This window comes from Urocampus carinirostris, chromosome 9 (genome assembly GCF_059441175.1).
Source record: "Urocampus carinirostris isolate Australia breed hairy pipefish chromosome 9, RoL_Ucar_1.0, whole genome shotgun sequence".
Classification (NCBI taxonomy): Eukaryota; Metazoa; Chordata; class Actinopteri; order Syngnathiformes; family Syngnathidae; genus Urocampus; species Urocampus carinirostris.
In genome coordinates, this window is record NC_142357.1 from 36,944,449 (window position 1) to 36,957,253 (window position 12,805).

The window sequence follows — 12,805 nt, forward strand, 5'->3', positions numbered from 1 at the left end:
ATGAACAATCATACCAATGTTATTTTTTATAAAATATCATAGGTCGACAAGTTGGTATTTTACATAGTGGAATCCCCTACCTAGAAGTTTCCACCACGTTTGTCTGGCATCTTGCTACGCTGTACTCTTGCCACTGGTTTTCGTTTGCATCAGGCAATACACTGCCATCTAGTGGTCTATTGTTACATACTGAGGCGTTAAGCCTCAAATAATTATAAGAAGTTTGTAGTTGAGTTTTTTTAAACTCATGTATTGTTTTTATTTCCCACAGAGGCATGTTGTGGAGACATATTTTGGATTTGACGAGGAATCCGTGGAATCGGAAACGTCTTCTCTCACCTCCTTCAACACTGACCTCACCGACCGGACACCAGCCACTCCTGAAGAAGAATTAGACGAAGTAGATCATTTGATTAATTCCTGCATTCCCAAAAAAATCAAACTGCTTTATTCTGAAATCCTTTTTTTAACAGACTCGAGAGGAGTCGGAGCTTCGTTTTCGCCAGCTGACCAGAGAGTACCAGGCTCTCCAGCGGGCCTATGCACTCCTGCAGGAGCAGACGGGAGGCTCCCTTGATGCTGAGAGAGAAGCCAAGGTATGGAAAGAGAAACTGTAATTTCCAGTACATTCTAGGGATTAGGGCTGCATGTTTAACCAAAATCGGATTAATATTGAGATGAACAGATGCTGCTCTACTTACGAACGAGTTGAATTTGTTCGAAGTTGAATTTGTTCGTAAGTTGCTTCAGTACTATATTTTGTATGTTTAAGGTTTATATAAATATGTTCAATTTTGTCTAAGTAAACTGTATTGTTTTATACAAAAAAAAATAAACATTTCATACAATAATATGCTTTATAAAGATGAATAAAGTTGAGTTTAACTTACTATAGGAAGATGCGCTTCAAGAGATCCTCCTCCTTGGTAAAAAGTGGCCGAAAAAAAACCCGTTCCAAGCATTATCTCAACCGCATTAAGCTTTCTTATTCCACTTACGTTAAATAAAAATGGCTCGCCTCTTCTTTACACTTTCTTTACAAGGCAAAGAAAAAAAGGAAATAATTAAAAAAGGGGAAGGGGAAAAAAGGTTAAAAAAAATCGAAAAGAAAAATATGGGGGAAAGGGAAAATAAGGAAGAGGAAAAAAATCAAAAAAGAAAAAGGAAAACTACACAACCCAAGCATTTTTAACCAAACAATTCACCCGCATTTAATAAGGTAATACAGACGTTCCCCTACTTTCGAAAGAGATGGGTTGTGGACCATCGTTCGTAAGTTGCATCAGCACCATATTTTGTATGTTTAGGGTTTATACAAGTATGTTTAGGGCTTGTTTAAGTAACCTGTATTGTTTTGTACTAAAAAAAACATTTCATAAAACAATATGCTCTATAAAGATAAATAATGTTAAGTTTAACTTACTTATGGAAGATGAGCTTCAAGAGTTAGGCCACTTCCTCCACCGTGGTAAACCATTTTCTCAACCGCATCAAGCTTTCCTATTCCACTTTGATTTCAAAAGAAACGGCTCGCCTCCTTTTTACACTTTACACCAACCATATTGAATGGATGCACAAGATATTAAACAATAAAAGCGTCAAAGTTCTGAGCGCGCTGGAGATACAGTATACAATGTTTACACACGAACTAGGAAGAGGAAGTGGATTTTTTTTCTCCCGGGTGGATGCTGGGTGACCTTTCACAGCGCCTTACACCGTTAGTGGCGGAAAGAAGCACTACAGTACCGTCCTGTACGCAGAAAAAGCTGCACACAATACAAAATCTAACTTAAGGGCAATTTCTGGATATTTTTCGACATCCAGAAAAAAATGTATCGCATCTACCGTTTTACGCAAGTCAAATGGTCATAAGTAGGGGAACGTCTGTATATAAAAATATTTAACACAGCTTTTTTATAAAAAAAACAGTTTTTCATAAAGAAAGTTGAAAGTTAAATATTTTCTCTATAAAGAATGTCTTAACTATGCTCAACTGAGTTCAAAGAGCCCTTATGTTTTTTCCCGTTGCGCCGGTCAGCTTTTATCTTTCTTTTATCGGGCCTGTTTTGGGCGGAACAAACCCCCCAAAAGATGAAAAAGGAAGAGTTCATTCAAGCACGTTTAAGAAATACACACAAATCATGTTTTACTCTGCCACCATCTCCTGGCTTGAAGTCATAATTGCAGCCTTAAGTTTTCAAATGCCGCACACCACCTTTAAAAAAATAAATAAATCAGTTATCGTCTCCAGAAGAAAGATTTTACTGCATATTGTTAATAAAAAGCAGCTAAGTGAATCCCTAGCACATAGCTAAGCAAACAAATCTGTTTTATTTTTTGTAACTTTTCCCCTCAGACACGCGAGCAACTGCAGGCAGAGCTCAGCGTCTGCCAGGCCAAGATGCAGGACCTGGAGAATGTCCTGGTGGATCAGGGACAGGTAACAAAGACCAGAGACGGGGAACGCAGTTCTCGGGTTCTCCTTTCTTTGGCACTCCTGCATGTTTGTCTGGCTGCCTTGCTTCTGGGCTGGCGCTATGCCGAACAGCTTTGCCGCAGGTTCTTCTGATCTCACTTCCTGCATGCTATCTGCTGTCTTTTGTTGTCATAATCAGGACCATTATTGTTTAATTTTTGGACACGTCTTCAAATGTTTTTTTCTGTTTGATATGTGCCAGTTCACTGTAGGATAAGAGATACGGAGATCAACATGCTCGTCTCGTAATTGGGATTATTCAATGACGCCTATTTCAATTAACTGTGCATTTATACTGTATATAACATTATTATATTTATCTAATAATGCAAGTTTACGAAACCGTAATATATGATATAGTGAAAAGTGGATAAAGTAAAAACATAATAGCGTATGGTATCTTTGGAGCTAATTCATTTAAAGATCTTACTTTAGATATTATTTTTTGGAGTGATTGCAAAAAAATACAAATTAAAAACTCTTAGAAATAAGACTCCAAAGCGTTTCTCAGTTTAATAATTCTGATATTTTAAAATTTGGGATTTAGCACAAGTGAAAGGCATTTTGTTGGACATTGCCACCAACAAAAATAATACATATTTGTTTCTTTAGTTTGTAAAAATATAAAATACCAAAACAGGTTCCATTTTTTTCTCATTTATTTTCTCCAGCCTTTATATTATAGCACGTTATTTAGTTATTCAATAGACTGTCCCATTTGAAACAACTTGTTGATTTAACCTTTTTTAGGCTTTTTTGTTTTATGATAATTTAATCCGAATACAGACATTGACGATTGTTCGTAATTTGGATTTGTTCGTAAGTTGCTTCAGTGCTATATTTTGTATGTTTAAGGCTTGTGTAAGGAATCTGTATTGTTTTGAAACTGAAAAATAAACATTTAATACAATAATATGCTCTATAAAGATAAATAAAGAGAAGTTTGACTTACTTTTGGAAGCTGAGCTTCAAGAGTTAGGCGACTTCCTCCTCTGTGGTAAAAAGTGGCCAAAAAAAAAGCGTTCCGACCATTTTCTCAACCGCATCAAGCTTTCTTATTCCACTTTCATTTCAAAAGAAACTGCTCGCCTCTTCTTTACACTTCACACCAACCATATTGAATGAATGCACGAGATATTAAACAATAAAAATGTCAACGTTCTTAGCGTGCTAGAGCTACAGTGCAGTGTGTTTACATACGAACTAGGAAGTAGAAGCCGGATTTCTTCTTCGGGGTTGATGCTGACCTCTCACAGCGCCACATGGCGGAAAGAGGCACTACAGTACTGTCCTGTACTCGGAAAAAGGTGCACACAATCCAAACTGTAACTTACAGCAATGTTCGGCTATTTTTCGACATCCCGAAAAAAATGTTCACATCTACCGTTTTACGTAAGTTGTAAGTAGGGGAGCGTCTTTAGATATGTATTTTTTTTTTTTTGTGTTAAAAACAAACCAAATAATCAATTCAAGGCAGGTTATTTTAAGACTAATATTTGCGTAATTATTTAGAATGAAATGAATGAATGATAATAAAAATCACGTTTAAACAGAAGAATTTGATTTATTTTGTGGTGTTTTAAACTATGCAAACAATATTTTTATTTGATGATTTTTTTTTTTACCCTACAAAATAAGCTAGTAAGTTGGGTCAAACTTCTCAAGTCGTGTCCGATTTGTTTTGCGAATGAATTTTATTTCCGCATGTGTGCGCGCATGAGCATGCTTTGTTTTGTGAATTTTTCTTCTGATTGCCTTCCGTCACTGTCGACTTTGTTTCTCTGGATCAATAAAAAAAACAAATCACTACTCTGATTTTCTGTCTTTGTGATTGTTTTCTTTGTATGTGTCATTCTGAATCAGATTCCTGCGCACGTTTTTTTTTTTTCCTCTGTCTATGTTTTGCCGTTTATTTCTACTATTCTATGGCAGGACTCAAAATGGGTGGAAGAGAAGCAACAATTACTCAGGACAAACCAGGAATTTCACGAAAAGGTAGTTGCATGTTTACTTGCACCAACATTATGCCAATCACAAACTAGAAAAATGAAGAATTCAGGCTTTTTTATTTAGCCTTTTTTCACTTGTTTTGTTCTATTATAGATGAAATGAAATCATCTGCATTTCTATAGCGCTTTTCAAGTCAATGAAGACTTCCCAAAGCGCTTTACAATGTGCTTCACATTTACCCATTCACACACACTCACACCAATAGCGGCCGTGCAGCCATGCAAGGCGCAACCTGCTCATTGGGGGCATTAGGGGTTCAGTGTCTGACCCAAGGACACTTCTTCATGTAACACGGAGGAGCCAGGATTCGAACTGCGATCTCTTGATCCCAAGACGAGTTGGATCTTGTGTTTTCCAGACTAAAAGCGACCATTTTCACCCCTCTGTAGATATCAGATCTACTACTTGGGACTTTCTAACCCCATCCATCCATTATCCATACCGTTTATCCTAGTAGGGTCGCAGGGGTGCTGGAGCCCATCCCAGCTATCTCCGGGCAGGGGACACCCTGAACTGGTTCCCAGCCAGTCACAGGGCACACAGAGACAGACAACTCACTCGCTTATTCACACTTAGGGACAATTCGGACCGGCCAATTAACATGACATGCATGTTATTGGAATGTGGGAGGAAACCCATGCAAGCACAGGGAGACTATGCAAACTCCACATGGGTTAGGCTGCGGTAGCTGGACTTGAACCCTGAACCCCTGCACCGCGTGGCTGTGCGCTAACCCGTGCCGCCTACTCTCTAACTCATTAGGAAAATAATCAATGCCAATACAAATAAACAAATTTTACATGGCTAATAAAATTCCAAAAAGTTATTTATATTACAATCGTGGCGCCTTAATCATGGAACCCACGCAAAAAAGTTGATTGAATCAGCATATTTTCCCATGGAGCTGATCTATTTTAATCCTGAATAAATAGTAAAAATAATGTGTACGAGGCACGATGTACTGTGTGCAAAGAATATTTGTGTTTTCTTGTCATTAGCTGTCATTAGCTGCACCGCTTATCCTCAGTAGGGTCGGGGGGGGGCTGGAGCCCATCCCAGCAATCATCGGGCAGTGGGCAGGGGACACTCTGAACTGGTTGCCAGCCAATCGCAGGGCACACGGGGACAGACAACTCACTCGCACCTAGGGACAATTTGGACCGGCCAATTCACCTGAAATGCATGTTTTTGGAATGTGGGAGGAAACCGGAGTGCCCGGAGGAAACCCACGCAAGCACGGGGAGAACATACAAACTCCGCACAGGAAGTCTGGAGCTGGATTTGAACCCACGCAGGAGGTTCCCAAGACATGAACTGTGCCGCACATGCGCTAACCACTGCGCCGCCGAGCTGCCCTTGTGTTTTCTTGTTTGTTTCAATTGTGTTTTTTTTTGTCAACTTTGTGTTCAAAATCGTTCTCAAAAGGCATTATAAAGACTTAAAAAATCTTGAAATTGACTTGCCTTAAGCTGTCGGAACATTTCAGTCTCTCACTCTGTTCTTTGATGTAGAATATATGTAAGTAAGCCTTTGAATTTTGCCAAGTGGTATCCTCCAGGCTTCCAATGCGCACGCTTTAAATCCGTTCTAAGGTACCTTTAACAGGGTTCCTGCGGATCCTTGAAAAGTCTTAAAAGACATTAATTTCATTATTTTAAAAATAAAGCCTTAAATGGCATTAAAATTTCTTAAATCCAAATTTCAAAAGTCTTTAAAAAACGTACAGTGGAACCTCGGTTCTCGACCATAATCCGTTCCAGAACCCTGTTCGAAAATCGATTTGTTCGATCACCGAAATCATTTTTCCCATTAAAAATAATGTCAATCGTTTTAATCCGTTCCAACACCCTGAATGTTTACCTTGAATTTTTAACGTAAACATAAAACTAACCCAGGCTAATCGTAGGTCCGCGTTATCGTAATCTTCCGTACGAAAGATTACGCTAACATGAACGTGTAAAAATACAAAAATCAGGTCGTTTACAAGTCATTTAGCACCCGGGTCTCCACAACAAGTGGTGAGCGGTTCATTGGAAAGGGGGCTCCTTTCCAACACCCTGAAAGTTGGGCTCCATTCCAACACCCACATAAAGCTAACCCAGGCTAATCGTACGTTCGCGTTAGCGTAATCTTTCGTATGAAAGATTACGCTAACGTGAACGTGTAAAAATAAAAGAAAAGGATAAAGAAAAGAATTATGGATAGGATTTCTTGCCTTTTGTGGTGGTCAGCAGAAGGCGCAGGTGGACGGCTGTTGCTTGCTTATAGCACTCACTCCCTTAGCCACATCACTAGATTTCACAGCCTCTTTATTCTTTAGTATCGTACTGATCGTAGATTTAGCCATGCTGTATTCCCTAGCAAGATCAGACACTCGCACATCTCCTTCATATTTTGCTATTATTTCTTTCTTAAATACAATAGTTGTACGCACTACTTTTCTTTTTTCACCTGTAGCAACTTTGCTGCTTGCACTGACTTTCTTCGGAGGCATAATAAGGGGCAAAAACACCCGTACGCCGCTCAGCATCGCACCCTAGCGTACGCACTCACGCATTACCGGCGTTCGAACTCCTATTTTTTGACCGAACAGCGGAGCAAGAATTTCTCAATTTTTGGTCGGACTCCAATTTGTTCGAACTGAGAGGCGTTCGAAAACCGAGGTTCCACTGTATTTGTTTAAACGAAAAAGATTTTGTCAATTTATCAATTGTCTTTTTTTAATAATTCACCGATTTACTTTTGTGGCAACATTGCTTGACCACGATACCGGAGCTATCAAAACGGTGATATGGTTTCAGTCGGGCCTTTCAGGGCTGACGCATGTTTTAGGTCTACCCACAATACACATCCACTTAGGACAGAGACGTTTACTCTGGACCATGGGAACATTTAATAACGTGTAAATATAATGGGAAGTTTTCCTGCCCGACGACAGTTTTTTGCCATGGCTAAAAGCTGTGCAAGCTAACGTGTACGAGGTACGATGTAACGTCACGTAATTGTTAAATTTGATTTCATAAATAAATTTAACAGCCTTATGTTGTAGGAACCCTGTTTATGGTGAATTAGTCCTCACTGTCACTTTAAATAGAGTGTGTTTTAGAGAAATGGGCCTAATAAGGGGCGGCAGTAGCTCAGGAGGTAGAGCGCTCGTCTTGGGATCAAGGGATCCCAGTTCGAATCCCGGCTCGTCCGTGTTACATGTCGAAGTGTCCTTGGGTAAGACACTGAACCCCTAATACCCCCAATAAGCAGGTTAGCGCCTTACATGGCTGCAAGGCCGCTATTGGGAAATGTGGAGCACATTGTGAAGCGCTTTGGGAAGTCATTGACTTGAAAAGCAGATCATTTCATTTCATTATAGTCTGGAAAAGATGAATCTTTGTTTTGTATTTTTATACCTGTCTTTTGGCGGGTAAATTAGAACGTACAACTAATTCGCATGAGAAACAAACTTAAAAACTATATTACCTACTGTTGCGTGCAGATTTGCGCCCTCCAGCAGGCGGAGTCACGTCTGCAGGCCGAAGTCCAGGACGCCCGGGACCAAAACGAGTTGCTGGAATTCAGAGTGCTGGAACTGGAAGTAAGAGAGTGTAGTTTGGTTAAACTTCCACCAGGAGGCGACAACAACAATCTCAGATGCTTAAGTGCCTTCATTCAATGAACATGGAATTTTTATTTTTGTTCTCTTGTACCCATGTTTTGTCTTGCACGGCAGTTTTTGTGCATACTGTTTTGGAATGTTCAATAAATGAATGTTATATGATTTGACTTGAATAAATGTTTATTTGATTTCACCATCCAAACGCCATCTTTGCTCATTGTTTCCCTCTGGTTTATGCATGCTTTGAATTTACTTTGATTAAATTAATGGAATCCTGTCAAAAATGTTTTTTCTATATTTTGGGAAATATTTCACTTATTTTTCCACCCAAGACATAGAGAGCCATTTTTGAGTTTCAGCATGTGATGTGTACACCATGTTTGTTTGACATTTTTTAGTTGAACCAACTTCAACCTTTCAGTATCGTAAGTAAACCCGCCATGACCATTTTAATACCCCACAGCTTTTTTCTGGACCGATTTTGATACTGATGACGTCCTTATTACAGGGTTTGTATGAGTCATTGAAATCCTTGAAAATGCTTGAGATTGAATGTTGTTTTCAAGGATTGAAAAGTATTCGATTTTCCGTGAAGTATTTTTTAATGCTTGAAATTGTTGCCATTTTTCTCTGCTTAAAAATGATGCCAACAGTGTTCTCTGGTGGCTTCGCTTTGCCATTGCATCTCTTGTTCCCTTGTTATTATTATTGTTATTATTAGTTTGTGCGGCATTGGCCAATGAAGCGTTGTTGCCCCCTATGGGTCATGCCATTCCAAAACGGGGCACTATGAAATGTTTATAGTAAATTGTACATTTTTTACAGCACTTTTCCAAACCTCCCAAGACCTCCCAAAGCACTTTACAATGTGCTTTACACTTACCCATTAACACAACATCAAACACCGATAGCGGGGTCAGCCATGCATATCGGAGGCATTTGGGATTCTTTCCCCAAGGACACATCGACATTTACCGTAAATTCCGGACTATAAGCCGCTACTTTTTTCCCAAACTTTCAACCCTGCGGCTTATTCAGTGATGTGGCCAATTTATGTCATTTTTCTAACAGCCGTCAGCGGCGCTCGAATTTAAGGCCCATGACGCAGCTTACAAGCTAAAGAGGGAAACCGCTACTGCACGCAAACTTTACTTTGCGAGCGTGTTGCCAGCGTGTTTTTGATTAAGGGAGCGTGGAACGTCGTCTATATGACATAGTCTCTTACCCATACTGGGGAAGACAACTTTGATGACGTCAATCATAAGGAGGAAGATGAGGACGGTTTATCGTGGTTTCTGCAAAAATGGATTGGTTTTTTTAACAGATCGGTTCACTGTGTTGCGAGCGTGTTGCTAGTAGCGTTTTGCTACCCTTCACAGGCACGGTTTGGGATGAAAGTTATAATATTATTATTAAAGCCTTGAAAACTCTCGATGTACCGTCTGTAAATATGTGTAACCATGTATAATATGAATTTGCAACTGTATATTTTTGTAATGTATTTATTTGTATTTATTTTGGACACTTATTCTGATAAGTCTTGCACTGACCAATTAAGAAGAAGGGGCGTAACAGACGCGGGGGATGACGGGAAGTGGGGACCGGTAAAGGTGAGTGTTGGTGGACATGGCAGACAATAGTGGATATATATTTTTCCCAACCTTACCTTTGGAAATATACCCTTTTTTTCCTTGGATTACTTTTAACAGGACCCGGACTCTGCAGGTCTGCAACCAATGTTAAGTACCGGTATCATTTTCCGTTACTTTGCCGGCTCTGGTTTTTGAACTGTGAACTCCGTGTTCAGTTAAAATCGCGGGACTCAAAGTTGGGTTTGGGTTAATTTTATGATTACGTTACATATTTTAATTTTGGCGCATGCGGCTTATATACAGGTGCGGCTTGTGTAAGTACAAAAGCGACTATCCTCTTAAAATGTGGTCGTTGCGGCTTATAATCAGGTGCGCTCTATAGTCCGGAATTTACGGTACCTCTGAGTAGCTGGGATTCAAACCTCAGTCCCAAGACGGGCGCTCCACCCCCTGAGCCACTGTCGCCTCGATGTTGTTAACATGCCAACTTTAGATGTTGTATTTTTAATCATAGGTAATTTTTTTATGATTAAGATTTTTTATTTCTAGTTACTGTTCATTAAAAGTCTTAAAAAGGTTGCCTAGGATCAAATATCCGCCCTTTTTACCCAATACTTTTACGTTGAGAGTTTTGTCTCAGGAAACGAATACATTCGTGATTTACTCAAGATCTAAAGATCATATGTCTTGACACAGAATTCCATGTAAATCACCGATATATTTGTGGCTCTGCAAAACACTTGATTTACACAGGATTTTATTGAATTTTAATGGTACTGGAGAAATTGGATATTTGGTTTTGAAAGTCCTTAAAAAGTGCTTGAATTTGACCATGAAAACGGTCTAGGAACCCTATAAATTGTATACACGGTTAACCTCCAGTGTCTCAATCTATAGGAGCGAGAACGAAGATCCCCTGCCCTCAATCTTCACATGTCGGCATTCCCTGAGAACAGTAACAGTGCCCTGCAGGTGTACTGCCGCCAGGAGGGCATTACGGTACACTCCAACTTCCATTTCAATCAAAATCCATTTTCCGAACCTTAATATTTGCTTTTTAATCCACTCAGGATGTGATCATTCCCGAGCTGATGAAGAAACTAGATATCCTTGGAGATAACGGGGTACGTCTGAGTGTAATTTCCATTGACGTGCGCTCGACCTTTTCCGAATGAGTCACGGTTATTATCCGCCTTAGCAGAATCTGAGGAATGAGGAGCAGGTTGCTGTGATCCAGGCTGGTACCGTTATATCTTTGTGTGAAAAGGTAAGCTCTTGGAATGTTGACATTTGTCACACTCTTGCCGTTCATTTTAAATGCAGTCTGAATGGGAATGCACAATAATTCCCATTATGCATAATAAAAATGATTCTGCTTTTGCTCTGTTCTGGTTGATTTAGGTTGGCAACCTTTTCGTTTTTAAATGACTTTGTGGGGCATAACAGGGATTTTTCCCCGACCCATAACGTTTCTGTTTTGTCATGACCTGCCCTCCTAGTATAACAGTAACTTTCAGCCATTTTGACAAAACACTTGTTAATCCTACAATCTATTGTCCTGTAACTCATTTGTGCCCAGAATATTCTGTTATAAGAAAACTTCAAAGGAACTGGCCATATTATTTGGCTTATTTTACCCGTTTCTCAACTCCAATGTAAAAAAACAGGCATGGGAGAAAAAGGCGGTACTCCTTGACAAGTAGTGTCTGCTCATATTTGGCTGTAATTGGTTTGCTAGCTATCAGCCTGTTAATTATCCTGCATCTCTAATTAATACTGCATCCTTTTCTGCTCTTCAGTGGTTAAAACAGGTCGAGAACACAGAGGCTGCTCTGACGCAGAAAATGATCGACCTGGAAAACGACAAGGTGAGAAATGGTCTCTTTTTTATTTACTCGGATATTCAGTGTAATTTTTTTCAACCAATCATAGAATTAAATGTCGGCGGTAACAGTGCTCAAAATGTTATTACTAATGCATACAAGCTCTATAATATCAGGATCCACAAATGCGCCTCTAAAAATCCCCCTAAAATGCCAGAAATTTGCTAGTGCGCCTCATAATTGGAAAATACTGTCAAGAAATAGAAATGCATGATATTCTCTTACAATCGGCAACGATTTTTCAATTCATTTTTTAAAATTATGTTTGTCTTTTTTTTATGCATTTCTAGCTCTCACCAGTAGTTTTAATTTCATGCGCCTCTTTTATGAAAATATTTTACGAAGAATACTTTTCAAAGGTGCGCCCTATGATCCTTTACCCCTGTGTTATTTTTGAAACAGTCTTTAATTGTAAAATGAGAAATAATCGGTCAAATTATTGAAACTGGAAAAAAAAACACCTGTAAAGATGATAATAACTGGACATTCGTTTTAATGGCCAGTATTATTTATGAATCCATCCATTATCTGCACCGCTTATCCTCAGTAGGGTCGCGGGGGTGCTGGAGCCCATCCTAGCTATCTTCCGGTAGTGGGCAGGGGACACCCTGAATTGGTTGCCAGCCAGTCGCAGGGAACTTAGGGACGGACAACTCACTGGCTCATTCACACCAAGGGACAATTTGGACCGGCCGATTAACCTTATATGCGTGTTTTTGGATTGTGGGAGGAAACCGGAGTGCCCGGAGGAAACCCACGCAAGCACGGGGAGAACATGCAAACTCCACACAGTGGGTTTGACATCTCACTCGCTCATTCACACCTAGCGACAATTTGGACTGGCCAATTAACCTGACATGTGGGAGGAAACCCACGCCAGCAAGGGGAGGACATGCAAACTCTGCACAGGAAAGCTGGTCGCTGGATTCGAACCCAGGACTTCAGAACTGTGCCATGGACGTGCTAAGCACTTATCCACCGTGCCGCTCTTATTTAGTAATATTTAAAAGTTGACCTGGAAATCCTTATCAATGCTTGCCTACATTTATGTTTAATTTAATGCTGAATTATTTTAAAATGTATAGATTTATATCAAGCATATTTACAATAATTAGGCATCCTTGAAATATTTGTCTGAAATCTATATTGTGAATAATTTTTTTGAATGTGAACCATTTGAAATGAGAACGAGATTCAGACCGTATTGAATATATATATTTTCTTTTTCTTTCTT

The 12,805-nt window shown here is 39.5% G+C and overlaps 1 protein-coding gene across 5 annotated transcripts in view; it reads left to right on the plus strand.

The window, feature by feature from the left end:
• Window positions 1–12,805, plus strand: part of LOC148360204 (janus kinase and microtubule-interacting protein 1-like) — a 70,277-nt gene that overhangs the window by 25,354 nt on the left and 32,118 nt on the right. For all 5 annotated transcript variants that reach the window (XM_088343652.1, XM_088343656.1, XM_088343655.1 and 2 more), the window contains exons 10-18: window positions 272–400; window positions 474–596; window positions 2,357–2,440; window positions 4,409–4,471; window positions 7,977–8,075; window positions 10,586–10,687; window positions 10,759–10,812; window positions 10,890–10,955; window positions 11,488–11,556. In XM_088343652.1, coding sequence (XP_088199778.1) covers window positions 272–400; window positions 474–596; window positions 2,357–2,440; window positions 4,409–4,471; window positions 7,977–8,075; window positions 10,586–10,687; window positions 10,759–10,812; window positions 10,890–10,955; window positions 11,488–11,556 — 789 coding nt within the window. The remainder of the gene's footprint in view (window positions 1–271; window positions 401–473; window positions 597–2,356; window positions 2,441–4,408; window positions 4,472–7,976; window positions 8,076–10,585; window positions 10,688–10,758; window positions 10,813–10,889; window positions 10,956–11,487; window positions 11,557–12,805) is intronic.